Source organism: Myxocyprinus asiaticus, chromosome 27 (assembly GCF_019703515.2).
Source record: "Myxocyprinus asiaticus isolate MX2 ecotype Aquarium Trade chromosome 27, UBuf_Myxa_2, whole genome shotgun sequence".
Lineage (NCBI taxonomy): Eukaryota > Metazoa > Chordata > Actinopteri > Cypriniformes > Catostomidae > Myxocyprinus > Myxocyprinus asiaticus.
In genome coordinates this window covers 26,918,125-26,940,794 of record NC_059370.1, presented here as the reverse complement: position 1 = coordinate 26,940,794, position 22,670 = coordinate 26,918,125, and the positions used below count along the sequence as shown (strand labels likewise).

Sequence of the window (22,670 nt, the reverse complement as noted above, 5' to 3'; positions counted from 1 at the left end):
TTGATATGTTTTTTATTTTTATTTATTTATTTTTTTTATATATGAAGAGGAGAAATTTAAATCATTTTTTGTGGTAATCATTATGCTGCCACAAATGCTGTTGATTGAGCTTAACTTGTGTTGAACCCGGAATGTTCTTTTAAGTTTTACATTTTGCTTCCCAAGCTTTAGCCAAACTTTATAGAATATTGTAGTGTAGTAGTGAAGGCATGACTAAATTATGGTGGTAAACTACCACATAGTTGAGTTATTTCCACACAATTTACCTGAAACTGGGCTTGTTCATATAGTAAAATACACTAGAGGACAATTTTATGTGCCATGTGATGTTCTATTATTTAGCTATTCTCACTGGCACTTTTATTTCATGTAGAATGGTTGGAGGTGGTGCAAATTTTATGCAACCTTTAATGCACTTATGCAATCTTACATAAGTGCACTTTAGTCTAATAAGAGACACATTTTAACCAAATGGACTACAGAGCACTGAGCACCAGAACAGTCTGGCACAAGAACAGTTTCTTCTCTCAGGCCATTCACCTTATGAACAATTCATTGTGGCAATACAATCATGTGCATATTCAACTATTCATTCATATTTATATTCTATTTCTATTTATATGACATCCTACCTCTTCCAATACATTAAATCACCTTGCACATAACTGTATATCGCTATATAACCTTTTTGAACATTATTGCCCTACTGTAGTTTCCTCTATATCTGTTGTATCTTATTTTTTTATTCTTATTTCACGGTTTATGTATATCTGTTTATATGTATGTTTATATGTGTAATGTTTATATGCATATGTTGTATATGTATATTTTTCGCATTCTCTTTGCACTGGAAGCCTCTGTCACCATGACAAATTCCTAGTGTGTGTGTGTAAGCATACTTGTCAATAAAGCTCATTCTTATTCTTGTATCCTTGGTTCACATGTCCATGAGGTCAATATTCACAATGCTGCTCTATTCTTAATGCGATCTTAACATGCTGTTTCCTTGTCATTGAACAGTAAATTAAACTTATATAGCTACACAAGGATGCCACCATCTGTACCTTGACATACAGAAAATGAGCTTTCATACACATCATATAATGTATGAAACTTAGGTAAGAAATGGTTTGCAAAAGTGTAGAGTGCTTATTTATTTTTTTTATTTTATTTTTACATACGGGCACATTAGGGGAAATGGTCACACAGTGTTATCTTCAGTCTGTAATCTTAATGCTTGGTCAAGGTTATTAGTGGTCACTGACCTATAATGCAAAATCCAGTAAAAAGACTGCACAATGCAGTGGACTGCATGCATTTGATATCAAAAGGAAAACCTCTTATGCACGTACTGAAATACACAAAGAAAACAAGCCGGGAATAGTTTCCATTATGTCGTCGTCGACATAAATTACTGAACTCCTGTACGCGTATGACGCAATTTCCTTAATAAAAAATATTGCCCGGTTGAGTCGTCGAATTAGTGCGCGAGATTCCGTGTTATGAAACGCAGCGGTCGCTGTTTCACAACAGGGTGTCAACGTGGAGCGCGGAGCCAATGGAAAGCCTCAGCACGCGTCACATGCTTTTTATTTATGTAATATAATGGTGTCAGAAACGAACCCAGTGTTATCAAATACATGCAAAGCGCGAGAGAAAGATGTTGGTCCTGCAAGGCAGAAAACATAGATCCGTTGTTTAAATCAGACCTTTCTTTTGTCTGTGCATTGCGCTGATGGAGATCTTCGGAGTCAGCAAAGCCACCGTGATCGGACTGAAGCGGAGTGAACCAATTCATCATGCACAAAAAGGGAAAACGGTACTCCTACAACAAAGACTGATATATGATTGACAACGGATAGCCATACATATTAAATCCATCGTCTGATATAAAAGTCAGTTGTCCTAAAAATCTGGCACCATTTCGCAGAAACTGCCATCGGCCATTAGGAGCTTATAAAAGGAGTGTTCATGAAATGAGATAGGGCAGATCTGCGTTGTGTAAAGAAAAAGACTCGTGTTATCCAACTTTTGAATCATGCCACTTTTCATGGGCACAATTTGAGCTCCTTCACTTTTGACCAGCTGTGCAGCTTTTAGTAGGAAGCTGCCACCGGATGAAAAACGCGGGCATGGATCTGCTGGAGTGTCCGATCTGCCTGTTCCTCATGTGCGAGCCGATGACCATGAGCTGCGGTCACTCGTTCTGCAGGAGATGCATGGGCGCTTTACTGCCCTCACGATGCCCCACTTGCAAAGAACGATTAAAACAGAGGGATGCAAAGAACATCAAAAACAATGTGTTACTCTTCAGCGTCATTGAGAAATGTTGCCCCGAAGAGACCAAGATGAAGTGTCACATTCAGGAGAAACTGAAAACGAGCGAGTTTACTGAAGCGCTGCGTATTGCGGATGAAGGGATAGAGATGGGTAAGTAAAGCATGTCTGTTGATGAAAACCCGGTTTTGGAGGAAAAATAACCTTATGCAACCGCCTTGATGTCTGTTCGCAAAATATACATTGTGCAACAGGGGGACCTCTTTTAGTCTCCCCTTACAATCCCATGAAGAACTGCGAAAGACGTAATCGAATATTAAACGATGGAAATATATAAAACTTATATGTATAAATATATATTTATATATAAAATCTTTCTCAGCTGGACCAGGGGTAGTATTCATGATGAACGTTGCTATTAAAAACGATTTTCTAAACAATGATGTTGAAATAATGCGGACAGGTGGCTTCAAGAAAAGCACATACCATCGATGAACAACCTTGGAGCTCACGGAAGGTCTGTCTTTAAAGATTTGTAAATTATCGGTAAAAATCAATTGGTATATGGAAAGAAATTATAGGATTTTTACTTCTGGATCCCAACTGTTGAGCTCTGTACAACAGTTAGTTTTTGTCCTCAAACCTGATTGGATGAGTGCCGTTCCAAGAGTGCTGATATACAGACCAAACAACACTTAGACATTTCATTCAGTGATCCAGGGCTCTTTCAGACCATTCTGTCGCCCTAGGCGAGATCCCTATTGGCACCCCCATTGGGTGGGGGATGAGGGGGGTGTTTGGAGTACATAGCAGTGGCCTCCACTTTCAATCAGGTAACTTACCCAGTCCATTGATTCCAAACCTGAATTTGAAGCACGAAGATGGAAAAAGAAACTGTAACCATGCCAGTGAGCCCATATTGCTTCAGCATGGTAATCATTAGGCCTGATGATGGAAAACCGTCTATTGACTCAGAGTTGTTAACCACCAAAAAATTGGAAGTGAATAACGATTCATTCACTAAAAATTAATTTACGTTTATGAACGAAACACCATTAGTTCAAAACCAGAGTATGAGAGCAGTGCAACAATGGAACAGCAATGACAGCACACTTAATTATGCCGAAGGCCAATGATTTTGCAAACCTACCACTCACTACTGAAGTACTGCCAACATCTGGTCAAGTTAACATTCACTCACACTGTTTGAATTAAATGAGGATAATTTTACAGGGGACTGGAGATATAGTGCATAGCTAATTTCAGTTCATGTTCTTACTATGTGGTGAATGCAGATAAGTGATGTAGCCTAATTAATTCTGTGTATGGTTTTGATTTACAGACCAAGCCCTTACAGCCTATAAACAAAGGTAGACATAGTTAAAATTGAAAGAAAGCCCCTAGAGACAAACTTGAAACCCATATGCATAGAGGAGTTGGAGATCTGTTGTTTTTAGAAACATTTGCCCTAGATTGCTGCATTTTACAGTGTGGGTTTGTTGAAGACTTTGTTAGATACTGTTCGACTTTGTGATCCACCTACTTGCAAACGAGTTAGAGAGGTGATTTGCTTGTTGAAAGTGACAGTGATTTCATAATCTTGGGCCTGTTAAAGGGTTAATGAGCAGATAAAGTGGGTTAAAACATGTTGTGAGCTGCTAATATATGTATCACACTCTGACAGAAACCAGGGGTAAATTGAAGCACCTCCAGGGTAGACGTAGGTGAAATAACAAGTCCCCCTAGACATACAATATGCACAAAGGAGACTTTTTATATCATAGAAAGTATTGTAATATCATGCATGGATGTAGTTGTGGGGAGTCAGGTGCAATTAATGCATCCCCTGACAGAATGAGCTAGCAGTTTCATAACTGGTCTGCATCTCTTACTTGTTTAATATCTTTTGTTTTGATATCATATAGTTCTTCTAATATACTGTATGTATAGTACTACTCCTACAGTAAATGTACCATTTTGTCCTTTGGTGAACCATGTCTCATTTTACAGTGACTTAATGGCTGTGAATGACACTGAATGACTACACTGAAATGTCTAGTGAAATGTCTAGTAACATAAACCCTCCTCATAAAACCTAGATGTCTGTCAGCTCTTTTAATCTAATTAGAGGTTTCCTGTATGCTGAGAGTTCCGCCCCACGTATACTTTCCCTCTTGTGTAACCATGGATCCGATGACATAATCTTGTTTTGTTTTGGCAACTGCACTGGTTTATTCCTGTTTATCTGTCGAAGTGCACATATATAAGCGTGACAGATACAGTTTGCATTTCTGTCCAACTCTGCTCTTATGGGATTTTGGATTTCCAGTCACTGTCACACCACTTTGTAGTTTAATTTTGTTTATTTCTAATGCAAGCTCATCCACCCCCTCTATTGTTTATCTTGTAGCAGGTGAAGGACCTTGTGTTTAATCTTTAGAAGGTAGTTTCTTTTCCTCACTGTTAGATGGTGCATGTCTAATGCAGCCACATCCAAGTGATCTAAGTTACAGTACATTGAAGTTACGTGTGCTTTAATACCTGGAAACTGAGAGGCTCAATGCCTCATATTCCGTAAAGGTGGGGGGGAGCAATGCTTATGCAAGGAACTGCAGTTCAGAGGGTGATAAAAGGCTTTTGTGTTGCTCTCTTTTTGCTTATAAACATTTAAAATGCTCCAAAAAAGCCTGAATTCACATGTAATATCTAAAATATTAAATCAAATCAATTTACTTCACAATATACACAAATGTAATAATGAGTGAAAAACTTGGGTGTCGGGTTTCAGTAGGGCTGGTCTGATCAGTAATACAGGTGCATCTCAATAAATTAGAATGTCGTGGAAAAGTTCATTTATTTCAGTAATTCAACTCAAATTGTGAAACTCGTGTATTAAATAAATTCAATGCACATAGACTGAAGTAGTTTAAGTCTTTGGTTCTTTTAATTGTGATGATTTTGGCTCACATTTAACAAAAACCCACCAATTCACTATCTCAAAAAATTAGAATATGGTGACATGCCAATCAGCTAATCAAATCAAAACACCTGCAAAGGTTTCCTGAGCCTTCAAAATGGTCTCTCAGTTTGGTTCACTAGGCTACTCAATCATGGGGAAGACTGCTGATCTGACAGTTGTCCAGAAGACAATCATTGACACCCTTCACAAGGAGGGTAAGCCACAAACATTCATTGCCAAAGAAGCTGGCTGTTCACAGAGTGCTGTATCCAAGCATGTTAACAGAAAGTTGAGTGGAAGGAAAAAGTGTGGAAGAAAAAGATGCACAACCAAGAGAACCGCAGCCTTATGAGGATTGTCAAGCAAAATCGATTCAAGAATTTGGGTGAACTTCACAAGGAATGGACTGAGGCTGGGGTCAAGGCATCAAGAGCCACCACACACAGACGTGTCAAGGAATTTGGCTACAGTTGTCATATTCCTCTTGTTAAGCCACTCCTGAACCACAGACAACGTCAGAGGCGTCTTACCTGGGCTAAGGAGAAGAAGAACTGGACTGTTGCCCAGTGGTCCAAAGTCCTCTTTTCAGATGAGAGCAAGTTTTGTATTTCATTTGGAAACCAAGGTCCTAGAGTCTGGAGGAAGGGTGGAGAAGCTCATAGCCCAAGTTGCTTGAAGTCCAGTGTTAAGTTTCCACAGTCTGTGATGATTTGGGGTGCAATGTCATCTGCTGGTGTTGGTCCATTGTGTTTTTTGAAAACCAAAGTCACTGCACCCGTTTACCAAGACATTTTGGAGCACTTCATGCTTCCTTCTGCTGACCAGCTTTTTAAAGATGCTGATTTCATTTTCCAGCAGGATTTGGCACCTGCCCACACTGCCAAAAGCACCAAAAGTTGGTTAAATGACCATGGTGTTGGTGTGCTTGACTGGCCAGCAAACTCACCAGACCTGAACCACTATGGGGTATTGTCAAGAGGAAAATGAGAAACAAGAGACCAAAAAATGCAGATGAGCTGAAGGCCACTGTCAAAGAAACCTGGGCTTCCATACCACCTCAGCAGTGCCACAAACTGATCACCTCCATGCCACGCCGAATTGAGGCAGTAATTAAAGCAAAAGGAGCCTCTACCATGTATTGAGTACATATACAGTAAATGAACATACTTTCCAGAAGGCCAACCATTCACTAAAAATGTTTTTTTTATTGGTCTTATGATGTATTCTAATTTTTTGAGATAGTGAATTGGTGGGTTTTTGTTAAATGTGAGCCAAAATCATCACAATTAAAAGAACGAAAGACTTAAACTACTTCAGTCTGTGTGCATTGAATTTATTTAATACACGAGTTTCACAATTTGAGTTGAATTACTGAAATAAATGAACTTTTCCACAACATTCTAATTTATTGAGATGCACCTGTATATAAAAATTGTGTCAATACTTTAGATCCTTGTATTGATATTGTTATTTATATTTGTATTCATATCAAGTCCTACAGAAAGCACAAACTCGGAAACCAGTTTTTCTCAGTGTGGTCAGAGTCGCTTCTGTGAAGCTTGAGACAGATTGAAACTGAACCCACAGATTCACTTTTGCTTTCTCAGACAGGCTGGGTCTCTCTCATGCATTTTCTGCAGTTTCAGTTGCGATCCAAATGTGATATTTTGTGATGTATTGAATCCTACCTGTCTATCTCTTCATATTTCGGTAGCCCCTGATGATGTGAGCCTAAAAGTCTGGCGGGCCGAGGCCTGCATGGGCCTCCGTCGCTTTTCTGATGCCCTCCGTGACCTGGATGACCTCTGCTGTGTGCGACCCAACTGGACTGAGGTGAGGGCCATCTATTAGCTGATTACATGTTTTTTACCAGTACTTATTTATATGGTCCAGGGAGGGCGAGGCTTAAGCTTGATTACTGTTTAGGAATGGCATCGACTAGGGCTGGGCGATATCTAAGAAATATGTTCACGATATTTGTATAAAAAATATTGCGATATCCAATTGCATCGCCAACCCCCTGCCGAGGGATCGGTGAATATTCTTGCTTTATCGGTTTTGCTTTGAAAAATTAAATTACTGAACAAACAGTGCATCAGACACACACATCAACAGCTTTTCTTTCGTCTGTTTTTAAAATATAATAAAGTGTGTTTCTTCAAGCACGTGTCTTTGTGTTTAACAGCATTTCTTGTCATGTGTCATTCCGAGACTTCTTACAGGTCGCCCGACACAGTAGCTGGTAGATGAGCAAAATTGTCCGTCATGCACATGATATAGGCTACCCGCATTTGATGGGTGCTAATTTCATACCCTATGCTGCTATTTAATATATTTGGCGACTTCCAAGCTCTATGGTTTTGCAATTTCCCGATGTTGCCGATCATCATCTGTAGATAATTGTCAGATATTGCCGAAATCCGATTACATCGCCCTATCACCTAACCCTAGCATCAACAGTGATGAACTATGGTAACAGTGCCAGTATGCGTAACAGCAGAGTGCCCTGCACTCAGTCATGCTTAAAATATGTATCAGTTTCACTTCAACTCCTAGCATTATTGTTTGTATATCCCGTTACGTACTTTGTGGATACATGTCAGTTTTCCAGATTGTCACTATTATGCACTCTCATGGCATGGCATTGAGATGATGACTGCCACGGTTTCATAGTTATTGCATCTAGATTGTTATTGGCAGGGCACTTTGAACATTTTTTACAGATGGACTGCTGAAAATACTGTATGGAAAAGAGTTTACCGTTATTTGTAATGGTAATGGTATCTGATTAGAATATTTTATAAGAATAACTCCTATTGTCAGGAACTCATTTTTCATTATTAAAAATGAATTTTGGTTACCAGCATTACAATAAAATTAATATAATTACCAGAATTACAATAGACATAAATGTAAAGAACCAAGATTCCAAGGCTCCACAAAAAATAAAATAAAAGTTCGGACATGTTGCGTAAGTCTGTTATATATCATTGCAGGTTGAGGGAGAGATTGAATGATTTTCTCTCTTTTTTCTACAAATGCTTGCTTGGATTATCTGGGTTTATAATCTTTTTTTCTGTAATCTGTGCTTGTAGGGTTTCTTTCGTAAAGGGAATGTGCTTCTTGAAATGGGCAGACAGACTGATGCCCTCATCCAGTTCAACCATTGCCTGAAACAGCAGTCTGACTTTGCCCCTGCTAAAAACCAGATTAAGAAGGTGGGTCTTAAGGTGCCAAATCAAAGAAAGAATGGTTATGATGTAATTTCGAACAAAATCTGACCAAAAAGAAGGTGTTTGAGTTCGTTGAGATGGTCGAAACAGATTGCTAGCACGCATTTTCAGGAAAACGTCATACAGATGTTAAACACCTTCTTCTTATTGGTCCGCATTAATATTTCACATGTAGTCTGTTCACAGGACAGCATGCGACTCATATTTAAATAATATTCTAAAGGCTGGCCCCAGTGGTGTTTAAATGTTCACATTTCAAGCAGTAGTCTCTGCCCCTTTTTCTATCTCTCAGAAAAGGCAGAAGAATAAATTCGCCATAAACGTATTTAAGTCTTTAGAAATCAAGACCAACACGTTTCGATAAACATTTTTAGAGGATTAACTTTGATTAAAAAAATTCAATTATGGAACATGCTTTGCTTAAATAACATGAATTAATGGTTTATAAAATGGATAATTCATTGATTTATATGCAGATCTTGGAAGCAGAGGGCATGGCTGTACCAGAAGAGGTTCCACAGATCTTGCATGTGGTGGCCGAGTACCTGCAAGACCCCTGTCCTATCACCAGCACTGTAAGCCCCTCATGCACAGATGGTCAGCGCTTCCCCCATAACAGTGCTGAGGGTCAAACTGACTCTGACCTGGTGCGATGTACTTACTGCACTTACGCTGTTGTGTAATTTATGTAATGTAGTTATGTATGTAACATTTGTAATGTGCGCTATATATATCAAATTCCTTCCTAGAATTTATCTGAAGCTGTACTTACAAAAAAAGTTTTGTTCACTCTGCCTCTACCATGTTCTGCCCCAGAATGCAGCTAAAGTGAAGCATGGCTCCAGTGGCGAGTGCTGTCTGAGTCTGTGTCAAGCCGTGTCCTTCCTCCCTACTGCAGAGGAAGATGAGGAATTGATGATGAAGAAGGAGGAGAAACAGAGCAGAGGTAAAGATATTATGTTAATCACAACTAGCTCGTAAAATAAATGCCAATTGGATGATCAGGACCCAACTTTAAGAGCTTATTACAAGGCTACAAACCAAATAAATAAATAAATGGACTTGAAACACCTGTTTGTCTACAGTAGATACTTTATATATCACTGCAAGTACCCACAGAATAGCATTCTGTTATTATTTACATGTCAAGGACTACATCTTCTGGTGGGAGAATAGAGCCCAATTAATTTGCTTAAAGTAATGTTTTAATGTTTTTTAAATGTTTAATTGTTATTTAATGAAAGTACCTGTTTTATAAAAGCAATAAGGCAAGTAAGCATGTGCTATAAAAATGTATTCATTAACATGTTAGTAATAGTTTATAAATTATACATGAGTAATGTTCACTTTGATTTTGGAGATTACTTGGAGGTTTTGTAAGTTCACTGTTTATTAGTAGCAGATAAATGATTGATACCATATGGATGAAATCAAAGGCATGGTTAGAAAGTAAACCAGGATGATAGGGCTGCCCCCCTGATAGTCGACCAAAGGTTAGTCGATGAGAAGAGTCTTGGTCGACCAAGTTTTGATTGGTCGGTTTGTCAAAAAACTCCACATAAAAACGATGAACACCAGTATTACCGCTGGTTGGACACTAGGTGGTTCTATGTGGTAATTTTCATTAAGCAGGGTTAGGTTAAGCCTACACAATAAAGCAAGACACCTTGATTTCAAACTTTGAACTTTATTTTTTATTTATTTTAACAAAAAATTCAGATGAAACTGAAAAAAAAAATAAGTGCATTTAAAATGTGTGTTGTTCAACTTTTACAACAGTTGTCAACATCTCTCTGGCAAAAAACCTACTTCATCTGTGCATTCTATATTGGTATATATTTCGTTATCCGGGAAAATACATCTTGTGTGTGAATAAATTTGTTTTGTTCCCTCCTTCACGATATATATATTACAATATCCAATTACATCGGCAACCCTGGGGCTGAGGGATCAGTGAATATTCTTGCTTTAGTGATTTTTGCATTGAAAATTACATTAATTTATTAAAAAAATGAAAAACTTAAATCAAATACATATTTCTTTGTAATACATATACAAATCAAATACAATTTCTAAATTCAAATTGCACTCCAAACGAAATGAAAAATCAATTAAAACAATGAATTGATAAAAGAATAGTATATATATATATATATATATATATATATATATATATATATATATATATATATATATATATATATATATATCACACACACACACCTTTCCATTTACCATCAGGCAAGTATCCGTCTTAACATCATGGCGGAAAATTACTTACACAAATGAAGACATAAAAACGATTATAAATGTAAAAATAATAATTATAATGATGATAATAATCACTGAAATATAAATCATGGTTCGAGGTGAGCATGTTTTTGTATTATTTTATGATTTAATCACAGATGTATAGGCTGCAGAGTTGTGTTCACAATACAGTGAACACAGCTCTGGAAATAAAGTGAACTGAACTCAAAACACCTCCTGAGCTGAGATGTCTGAGGTCATTTGCAGCACTCATAGATGAGACTGTTCTTGCACAAAAAATAAATAAATTCAAAAAACATAAACAAAGAAGGAGTGAGAACCCTTTACATGCGCGTGTTCCACGAGAATGCACGCCTCCGTACAAACAGCGTGTCATCTGTTCTTAATAATATAATAAAGTGTGTTTCTTCAAGCGCGTGTCTGTGTGTCTACAGGCAAATTATTTGTAATATTAATTTGATAATAATAGCCTAATAATAATAATAATTTAAGACATTAATGGGAAAACGAGCCAGATATCGTCTTGACATCGTCAAAGGCATCAGCTATTGGCGATCACTCTGACCATCGTCGATCCCACTCTGACCATTGTCTGTTGGCACAACCCTAATGTGCATTTCTCTCTATAAATTAACAAAACGTTCAGACAGTCTCCTTGCTGGTTTTTCCCCGACACATTCAGAATCATTACCGATTTTGCCGGTGTCACTGCGGCTCACTTCATGTGTACACTTGTAAAATTTACATTATTACGGTTTAGTATTTCGCTGTAATGTAGAACAGTGTTAGCAATGTAACTTATAACATTCTTTCTCAGCCCTGGAACTCAAACCATTTTCTGATGACCCCCCCCCCCCAAAAAAAATACTAAAGTAATTAAATGAATATCATAAACGTGTGACTAGTCGACTAATGGCTTAAATTAACTCCTACTAGTCGACTAGGAAAATCTTTGGTCGGGGCAGCCCTACAGGATGACCATTCAGACTTCTTTGTAATTAAATGATTTGATTTTTATTCTCTCTGTAGGTGTGTGTAGTGTGGGCAGAGAGTCCTGCCTCAGTGTTCTGACAGTTGCTGATTTTGAATGCCCTCTCTGCATCAGGTCAGTGGAGATTTACAGTGTGTCCTGCTTCACTGGCCTTATTTCTGGCCAGTGGACGCTTCCATTTCTTTTAACTTTGCTATAGAAGCTAAATGTTAGATTATAGTGGGCACTTGCTAGTTTGAAGACACGGGGAAAACAGTATTTTTCTCCATAGTATTCCCCCACTGTATTGTAATGGTTTGATGAAATTCAGTGATTCAGTATTCTGTTGATTTGAGGGCAGTGTGATTCATTTAAGGGTAATTGATCTATTATTATTCTTTTTGATTTGCGCCCATCTCATGATCAATGTTTTACAGGTTGTTCTATGAGCCAGTGACAACACCCTGTGGTCACACCTTCTGCAAAAACTGCATCGAGAGAAGTCTCGACCATAACCTCCGCTGTCCGCTCTGCAAACAACCGCTGCAGGAGGTACTTTAAAAACATACCTTTTTTTATACGTAAACTGATTGCTTTTTAGTCGAAACATGTCTAACTACACTTAAAGTGTTAGCTCTCCCAAAAATTAAAATTCTTTCATTATTTATTCACCCTCACGCCATCCCAGATATGTATGAGTTTCTTTCATCTGCTGAACACAACCAAAGATTTTAGACAAATATTTCAGCTCTGTAGGTCCATACAGTGCAAGTGAATGGGTGCCAAAAATTTTAAGCTCCAAAATCCACATAAGGGTAACATAAAAGTACTCCAGACAACTGATTCTGAAATGATATGATAGGTGTGGGTGAGAAACAGATCAATATTTAAGCCCTTTTTTTTTTCACTTTCTCCTTCTTCTGTTTTTGTGTGCATATTGCCACATACTGTGCAGGGAGGAGGATTTATGAGAAAAAAATGATGTAAATATTGATCTGTTTCTGACCCTCACCTATCATTTTGTGTCTGAACACATGGATGTAACCACTGGAGTCATATGGATTACTTTTATGCTCCCTTTACAGTATGTGAATTTTGTAGCTTCAACAGATGTTGCCATCCATTTACCTGAATTGTATGGACCTACAGAGCTGAGATATTTCTCTAAAAATCTTCATTTGTGTTCTGCAGAAGAAAGAAAGTCATACACATCTGGGATGCCAGGAGGGTAAGTAAATCATTGGAGAATTTTTCATTTTTGGGTGAACTATCCCTTTAAATACTGTTTTCACCTGAACTGTTCTAAAAGGCCACAAGGCAGTAACTATGCCAACACTGAAACAGAAAAGAAGGTTGTTTTGATTTTAGTGCCAAATGTGGAGTATAAAATAGTCTCACTCAGTTTTCTCTGAATTGGAGCATAGTTCAACCAAACCGTTTCTCATGTGAAAGATCCTAGTCCAAGAGACCAGATTTCGGTCATTACTCAGTTTTGACCAATATTAAGTCACTGTTTCACCTTTGCATGGCAGTACAGATTAAAACATTTTAAATCAGACACAAATCTTTACACAGAGCACATCTAATTACATAACAAGGTCTCACTGAATCACTACCTATTTGCAGTATTTTAAGAACAGGAAGTACAACCCCACAGTGCTGCTGCAGGAGATTATGTCCCGCCTCTTCCCCCAGCAGTTGCCTGAGAGGAAACAGGTGCATGAGGCAGAGATGGCAGAGCTCTCAAAGTGAGTGTTTCTCTCCGTAGTAACAAACAACAGTGATCCTACCTATATATTGCAAGTTAAGTTACTGTCATCAGAATTTTCTTGCAAGATCTGGACGAGCCCCAGTGTTCCCCTTCTTCACGAAATGCGATAAAACATATAGTTTATAGGCACAATCTAGAATAGCAGAAGACTAGCGACATGTGTGAGCTTATATTGTTTTGTATACTTATCTACAGTTTGACTAAGGACATCCCAATCTTTGTGTGCACGGTGGCTTACCCTGGCATCCCATGCCCACTGCACATCTTTGAGCCTCGCTACCGTCTAATGATGCGACGATGCATGGAGACGGGCACCAAGAAGTTTGGCATGTGCAGCTATGAGCATGGCAAAGGGTACACACATAAAATGAATGAATGAATTAGCTTTTGTACACTTATCTTATGTTTAGGCCTTATTATTTCTCAGACTATTTACAGAATGAGTTATTCAAAGGTTCATACCTGAATTCTCTGTCACAGCTTTGCAGACTATGGTTGCATGTTGGAGATTTTGGATCTGGATGTGCTTCCTGATGGCCGCTCCTATGTGGATACAGTGGGAGGCAGTCGCTTTCGAGTGCTTCGGAGAGGACAGAGAGATGGCTACCACACTGCTGATATTGAGTACCTGGAGGATCATAAGGTTGAAGATTACAAATTGCCATAACTTGTTTAACAATCCATAAAGTTTAAAAACCACATGGACACTTCCATTTATAAAGCCATTCCATTTATGTGAAGATGCTTTAGTCTTTTATTGCTATATTGAAGCTGTATCGAAACATGAAAAAAAAATTACCCAGTTTACACAAATTTTTTTTGCCCAATGTAAATTGAATTGCAGTCCTAATGTAAATGAAGTTACGGCCCTTATGTAAATTAAGAAACCGAAAGGTTAAGGTTGGTAACCTTTACCATACCCGTTTTCATTGTATGACTGATGTTTTGCCACCCAGAAGTTATCAGAACACCAAGGTGTGGACTTTTTTGTCACTATGATAATCAAGCTATTTGGGCTATGCAATTACTTCCATTAGATTAGCCTAAGGTTCAGGCCGGTAGAGCCATGCAACAGTGTTAGTGTTTTTTCTCTTGAATTGCCATAATTAGAGACAAATTCAAGCTTTTTCAAACCCATTTATATAAATGGATTATGCAAGCATTATTTTGACATTTGTTAATGCATTGGAGGACGAGTTGATAGCAGGACCTAAATCACAAGCTAAGTGTAATTGTCATTTGTTTCATGCATCTATTTTAGGTTGAAGATGCAGAGCTTGAATTGCTGCAGCTTCTCCACGACAGTGTGTATCAGCAGGCAAGGGAGTGGTACCACCGTCTGAACAGCCGAATTCAGGAGCAGATCAGTCGCCAGTACGGCATCATGCCTGACAAAGAGGACGACATTCAGGTCAGAGCACACACAGAACGTGCATTCATTTGCAGTTAGCAAAAGAAAGTGACCAATATTGTTTTTTTGTTTTTTGTTTGTTTGTTTGTTTTACGACCGATACAGATACTAGTTATTTTACGTTTAAATGTTTGATAACCAGTATGCAGAACCATTTTTGGATTATTGTTCTAATATATCAGTGGTTTTCAAACTGCTCCGGGGACCTCCAGGTGCTAGAGGGATATTAGTCGCTTAATCTGTTGGATTGTTTCTTCAACTTTGAGCACTGCTGTGGACTTCTAGAAAGTTTTGTTTAAAAAATAAATTCACATTCTCGCTATTTTTTTTATATAATTTGTCTACTAGCAATGTTCAGCAGTGTATGAACATGCATCACATGAGATTTATGTCATTTTTGTTATTTTTTTCTTGCAAATTCCCACCACAGTGTGGCGGTATTGTGTTTAATAGTGTTCCATAGTGGAAATGAAATTTTTTATGTTTTTGGAATAAAATGTCCAACTCTTTTGTCTTGCTGAGGCTAATTTCATAGCTAACAATGTATGTATCCAAAATACACACAATTACATAATATTTTTACACTTTATCATAATTGTAAACATTTTTTTTTTTTTTTAATTTTCACACAATACATATTGAAATGGTTTGTTTATTTCACTCATTGTTTAGACTATCATAGTTTTAAACAATAATTTATAATAGTTTGTTATTTTATAATGGATTTTCATAATTTAATATTGAAAGTTCACATCTGGGACAAGGCAAAAAAATAAAATAAATTTAACATAAAAGGCATTTGAAAAGGCCTAGTTAAAAGTTTCCAAGTGATTTTAAATGTGAATTTCATATAACAAAAATAAAGAGGTTAAAATCTGTACAATAAATATCATCTTCTGGGACATGAAATTGCCCGAAGTGGAAGAAACACCTATTGATAGCCTTAATTTTTAACAGTAACAAATAAAAAAACAAATCGGCATATATTTTTGTGATTTATTTATGGCATTACATTTCTTGTTGTTTTGCAATCTAAATGGGTTTGTGTTGTGTTTTTGTCTTTGTTTTGGGCTATGTCTAATTGGAAATTTGAAATGCAACAATTTTCACACTTGAGAATGAGTGCTTGTAATGTAGAAAAGTTGAGTATTTTTTGCAAACAATGCATTACATAACTAAGTTACTTTACATGTGAACACTGTTGTTTTACCGTTAATGTAATGGCATTGTTGGGTGCTATTCTTTTGAGACACACCAAATGGTGTCATTTATCAGTAGCGCTAATATTAAAGGAATGGTTCACCCCAAAATGAAAATTCAGTCGTTGTTTACTCACCCCTGTGTTGTTATAATCTCATATGACTTTCTTTTTTTTTTTTTCTTAACACAAAGAGAGAAATTGTGAAAAAATGTGCTCAGTGTTGACTGACCGTTGATCTCCTCTGCTATACTCATGTCAGGGCACGAGATTAAGTTCATGCAGCCCCCTCTCTCAAAATGGGGCGTTCAAGCGAAAAATAGTTTATCTAAAAACAAGCCCACCACAGCAATACTTACAAGAGAACACAACACAGCTGCACACAAACAAGAGAACCGAACTGACTAAATACTGTATGTCTGAGTTTGTAGTCAGGGAATAGATGCATTTCTATGCCCAGCCTTATTTGTTTGAAACTGAGATTTCAATCAAACAGAGAGTTACAGGAGGCAGGATTGTCTGTCACCTCTTCTCCTTTCTGAACCGGTGAGTATTTGTGACATATCTCTGACTGAAGAGAGAGACATCAGTGAAAACATTCAGTAGGTGTCTTGGCCAAAATCAAGTAATTTTTAACTGGCAAGTGAGATGCAGACTTCGATATACTGTTATGAGAACAATTTTGGACTGATGCCAGATCACAGCGGATGGGGTTACCCAGCGCAATGCCAAAAATAGAAATCAAGTGATCGACAGAATGTACCGTCACTTGTCATGGCTGGTTAGGACAAAAACTCTGATTAACATAGAAAATATACCTTTTATCACGTGTCGTTTGCCATCATGTTTTCTCTCTCAGTTTAATTCAGAACTCCATTTCAAACAAATAAGGTTGGGCATAGAAATGCATCTATTCTCTGACTACAAACTCATCATCAGACATATTTAGTAAGTTCGTTCTCTGGTTTGTGTGCAGCTGTGTTGTGTTCTTTTGTTAGTATGGCTGTGGCAGACCTGTTTTTAGATAAACAAGACAAGTTTTCGCTTGAACACCCCATCTTGCAAACTACAGTTGCTCTTGTGCAGTCTCAAGAACGTGCAGAGGAGAGCAAAGGTCGGTCAACAGTTTCACTAAATAATACATTCGATTTCAGTTTGTTTCTCACCAAACCTTATCGTATGCTTTCAGAATAATCATGATTCTCATGAAATAATTTATTAGACTTCTGAATTATACTTTTGCGTCCTTTTGAAGCAAGAAGAGGTGGTCACTATAAACGCCATTGTATGACATCACTGAGCACAAAAGTTTTTCACAATTTCTCCCTTTGTGTTAAGAAAATGAAAGTCATATGGGGTTATAACAACATGGGGTGAGTAAACAATGATTAAATTTAACTAATGAACTATCACTTTAAAGAAACACTTACCAATTAGGTAGAAAAGTGTTAATATTGGTAAAAATATCAGTCAAACCAATTATCGGTCTGCCTCTAGATAGCATATAACACAAGAGTCAGCAACACACATATTAATGATCTGAATAGTAATTGTCTTAATGAGAATGAATGTGTTTTTTGTATTGCAGGCTTCTGCTAATGGGCCAGCCTGGTGCTGGTGGCTGCTGTCTGTGCTACAGTTAGATCCAGCCTATCAGACCACCGTACTGTCTCTTACCTCCCTGAAGGACAGACTGGGTCATCTACGCATTGTATTAGAATACTTCTCTCAGAGCTAGGACAGAGACACATTATATGCCTGTATGTTTTATCTCTTTTGTCATCACATGCATGTACCATGGAAGAACAAATTTGAATTAATTTTTTTTTTACTCTACGTTTTTGATTGAACTACAAGAGGCAGTGATCACTCATGTTTCCTCTCGCCACAAAACTTGATCACTTTTGGATAAATCTTGATCAATTTTTTCTTGATCATTATACATACAAAAGATCTCTTGTGCTTGGATGTATAACACTTTGCAAGACAGCACGTCGGTATGATCTGGGTTGTTAAAAACAAGATTACATGCTTTTGGTGTTTGCTTTTCTAGTTTTGATGAGCTTTGAAGATTTTGAAAATCGATTGATGCATTTTTATGGGCTGAACAACTGTTGAATTAGTCAACTTAATTCCAACTTGAGTTGAGCACCAAAGAATCAAAGACTCATTCTATATAGAACAGCTGTTTATTGGTTTACACTGTTTGGTTCATTTAACGTCAGAGTGGATGCCAAATATTGCAGCTGATGCAGTTTATACCAACAGCTAGTTTTTTTTTTTTTAAATATATTTGAGATTTAAATGTTGCCAGTACTGCTGGGCCTTGGCCAGATCTTTTTTTATGTGTAGCTCACATTTGTGGCCGGGAGGCAAACAGTTGGCCCAAGAGATTGATAATTGAAGAAGAGCTCATTGATTATGCATGAGTGAGGTGCTAATGAGTACAGCCTCGAAATCTCACTGCTAATTTCTGTCACAATTCTGGCCATGATCACCATAAACTTTGGTAGAATCAGAAATAATATTTTTGTCCTCAATAATTTATAAGGATTGAAATACTGCAATAGTAATGCAGAGAATACACTTCAAAGCTTGCTTTTTTCTAGTTGTTGTTGCAATATTATGAATTGATGAATGAAAGCTGCTAGCTGTGCTTTTTTCGTTCTGAGCATTATGTGTGGCAAGCTTTCTGGCATGATAATGGAGAATGGAGGCAGGTACTTTACTCTTAAAGGTATAGTTCACCCAAAAATGAAAATTCTGTCATAATTTGCTCACCCTCATATAATTTTTATACCCGGAGATATTTAGCAGAATGTCTAAGGTGCTCTTTTCCATGCAATGAAAGTGAAAGGGGACCAGGGTCACATGTTCTGCTACTGTAGATAACTTTTTTGTGTTCAAGGCAAAAATGAAGTCATACAGATTTGAAATTAAATGAGGGGGTTAAATGATGACAGAATGTTCTTTTTTGGGTGGTCTATCCCTTTAAACAGAAGATCATTTCAGACTTGTGATGGTCTCCATAGCAGTTTTGGGAGGTGTTGTAAAGGTTTAACTGTCTGGAAGACCTGATTAAACAGAATAGCTCTACAACCTTCTCTATCCAAGCCATGGACTATTTTTTGTGTGCTTGTGCCTTGTGCAGGGCCTTAATCTAGTTTCAGATGTATGGTTAAAAACTAAAGGAATAGTTCACCCAAAAATGAAAATTTGCTGATAATTTACTCACCCTCAGGCCATCCAAGATGTATCTGAATTTCTGAGAATTTAAGACTTTTAGGATTTAATTTCAGGCCTCCTCCTTTAAACAATGCAAGTGAATGTACTCCATTTTTTGACGGTCCAAAATGCATATTTAGTGTGCATCAAAATAATCCACACGACTCCAGTTGACAAATAAAGTTCTTCTGAACACAAACGATTGATTATTTTTAGAAACAAAACAATACTTGTTCCGTACATCTCTGTGACGCGCGCTCATGAGAGGGATGAGTCACGTGGAGGAGGAGTCAGGAAGTGCATCATTGTTTACATTGTTTTTTTATTTATTATTATTATTATTTGGAAATGTTTTTTTTATTTTCTTATATATTGTTTTGAAATTGGTTTGGACTGTTTTGGTTTGTGAACGGTGCTTGGTCTGTGCAAGTTTCTCTTGTAAACGTCCTGACTCCACGTGACACGTGACCTTACCAGCGAGCTTATGTCATCCCTCTCATGAGCGCACGTCACAGAGATGTACGGAAGCTAACATTTGTAGTTAAAAAGTATATAAGTATTGTTTTGTTTCTAAAAATAATCAATCGTTTGCGTTCAGAAGAACTTTATTTGTCGACTGGAGTCGTGTGGATTATTTTGATGCACCCTAAATATGCATTTTGGACTGTCAAAAAAATGAGGAGGCCAGAAATGAAATCCTAAAAATCTTAAATTCTGTTTTGATGAAGAAAGAAACTCAGATACATCTTGGATGGCCTGAGGGTGAGTAAATTATAAGCAAATTTTCATTTTTGGGTGAACTATTCCTTAAGGATTCATGTTTTTTTTTATTTCTCCTCTCTTGTGTTTGAGTGTCACATTCCGAGGAATGTTAAAACTGCAATGTTACACAGGATTTAACATACTTGTATACATGGACTTGAAACTGGGTGAAAACTTTTTTCAAATGTTCTACTTTGGTGATTGTGCCATAATTTTTTTTTTCCGTGTGTGTCTAGCTCTAATGGCTAGGTGTTCAACAAGGGTAAACAGGCACCCACCTGCACTGTTAATTTATTTAAAGTTCTCAGATTTGATATTTTGTGCACTGTTCTAAAGATGATTACTGTCATTTTGCCATTTTGCTCTTGAAAACCAGTTACTTAAGGGTGGGTGCTTTGTTTTCAACCCTGTTTTGAATGCAGTATGGCTGAACCTGTACTGAACAATTACTTTTAAGTGGAAATCACAATTTTTTGTGATATACAATAGTTCATCCAAAACCTGAGCTTCATAGATCCTCTGGGCTGTAGTTATATTCCTCTTCACACAGTAGAAAGATAACTTGTCATCACAGCTGTTAATGATCTCACCTCCATGGTCAAACACATGCTGAGCCACACATTACTAATGACTTCAATGGAGACTGCAGTGATCCAGAGAAACGTGCACAAAAATCACATCAGTCTGTATAAAAGGGACTCAAATCAGAATAGTTTTTATTTAAATGTAATTTAATAATAGAAACTTGATGTGTTGTTTCGTATCTAAAGGGGCACACTTTATGGATAATACCTTCCATTTTCAGAATACAGGACTTGAAATACTAAAAAATGTTTTCTCAACATTTCAGAACTGCTTCATCTGTCAATAGGTATGTTTTGAAAATGTACTTGTTTGCCTGAGTCACATATGACATAATATTTTTCAGCCTTTTGGATACGTGTATGTAAAGGTGGCAAATCTTGTGGTGTTGCTTTAAGATAGTACAGCTGCAGTCTTGGAGAGTGACTTTATTCATAATGATAGTCTCATAAACCAGGAGAAGGGTGCTATTGCAGCCCTCAAATAAGTTGTCCAGTCTAAGAAATGGCTATAAAAAGAGTCTTTTGTTAGGTTTAATCTATAAATTAGTCAAAGCAGTATCAATAAGCCAGATTACAAAATCATTTTGTATTGAAATTGCTTTAAAAATCATCCTTTACCTTTCTTTTTTATCACTAATTCTTCTTAATGTCACGTATTGATGTGTTTGAAATTAAGGCAGCCTTAGCCAGAGTATCTTACAATTTTGTATGCCCTGGTGTAAACTAGGGGTCTGTATCATTGATATTTTCAGCGATTTGTCTCTGACTCTTAATGACATTATACAATAAATGTTATATAAAAGATAATTCTTTCGAAATGTCTTTGCTTTTCTGTCACTGGAAATAACAATGAAATCTTTATATTACTAGCAGTTGCGTTTGTTTTACCAAGCAACCACTAGATGGGGTCATACAATCACTATATACTTTGTAAATTGGCACCAGGCTGTCAAATGCTTTTAAGATTTTAGCATTTATCAGTGAATGTTCAGTTTTCAAATGCATATACTGCACAGAGTCCAAAGGTCTGAGACCACATAAAAACTTTAGGATCCCATTTAAACCTGGGCATAAACAAGTTAAAAAAATAAAATAAATTATATATATATATATATATATATAATATGTTGCAAAAGGAAGAAGGACATTTTAGATCACTCTTCAAATGGGCAAATTTGTGTGAATGAAAGTTTGTATTTCCTTGCATCCATTCTTTCTTTAGAATATTTCCAAATCATGTAGGAATAGCATGGATCATCAGGATTTGCACAAACTTGTAGAGTCCATGCCAGCCTGAGTGTAATTATACTAAAATTGTGTACTGTAGTCATTCAAATTCTGAAAAGCATCTAAATGTTTTAGGTTCAGTTATTCACTCAAATTGTTATGCTGATAATATAATTAGTAATGGATCATATATACAGGTGCATCTCAATAAATTAGAATGTCACGGAAAAGTTCATTTATTTCAGTAATTCAACTCAAATTGTGAAACTCGTTTATTAAATAAATTCAGTGCACACAGACTGAAGTAGTTTAAGTCTTTGGTTCTTTTAATTGTGATGATTTTGGCTCACATTTAACAAAAACCCACCAATTCACTATCTCAAAAAATTAGAATACATCATAAGACCAATAAAAAAAACATTTTTAGTGAATTGTTGGCCCTCTGGAAAGTATGTTCATTTACTGTATATGTACTCAATACTTGGTAGGGGCTCCTTTTGCTTTAATTACTGCCTCAATTCGGCGTGGCATGGAGGTGATCAGTTTGTGGCACTGCTGAGGTGGTATGGAAGCCCAGGTTTCTTTGACAGTGGCCTTCAGCTCATCTGCATTTTTTGGTCTCTTGTTTCTCATTTTCCTCTTGACAATACCCCATAGATTCTCTATGGGGTTCAGGTCTGGTGAGTTTGCTGGCCAGTCAAACACACCAACACCATGGTCATTTAACCAACTTTTGGTGCTTTTGGCAGTGTGGGCAGGTGCCAAATCCTGCTGGAAAATGA

General features: G+C 37.1%; 1 protein-coding gene across 2 annotated transcripts; it reads left to right on the top strand.

Moving 5' to 3' along the window:
* The first annotated feature begins 1,198 nt into the window (after positions 1-1,198).
* On the top strand, positions 1,199-21,862 carry LOC127417693 (LON peptidase N-terminal domain and RING finger protein 1-like). Of its 2 annotated transcripts, none has more exons than XM_051657855.1 (12): positions 1,199-2,430; positions 6,951-7,069; positions 8,332-8,454; positions 8,946-9,044; positions 9,286-9,415; positions 11,770-11,845; positions 12,148-12,262; positions 13,337-13,458; positions 13,677-13,835; positions 13,962-14,124; positions 14,743-14,892; positions 17,679-21,862. In XM_051657855.1, the coding sequence occupies exons 1-12, from the start codon at positions 2,118-2,120 to the stop codon at positions 17,826-17,828; spliced, it is 1,719 nt and encodes a 572-aa protein (XP_051513815.1). In that variant the 5' UTR covers positions 1,199-2,117; the 3' UTR covers positions 17,829-21,862. The 2 variants fall into 2 exon arrangements, with proteins under 2 accessions (XP_051513815.1, XP_051513814.1); XM_051657854.1 differs by having other exon boundaries at positions 1,200-2,430; positions 8,946-9,116.
* Positions 21,863-22,670: the final 808 nt, after the last annotated feature.

Excerpts from the sequence above, each read along its gene's own strand:
- LOC127417693 (XM_051657854.1), top strand. The coding sequence starts at position 2,118 with ATGAAAAACGCGGGCATGGATCTGCTGGAGTGTCCGATCTGCCTGTTC. Across the intron at positions 12,263-13,336 it reads GCAAACAACCGCTGCAGGAG|TATTTTAAGAACAGGAAGTA; the intron begins GTACTTTAAAAA and ends ACCTATTTGCAG. Across the intron at positions 14,125-14,742 it reads AGTACCTGGAGGATCATAAG|GTTGAAGATGCAGAGCTTGA; the intron begins GTTGAAGATTAC and ends CATCTATTTTAG.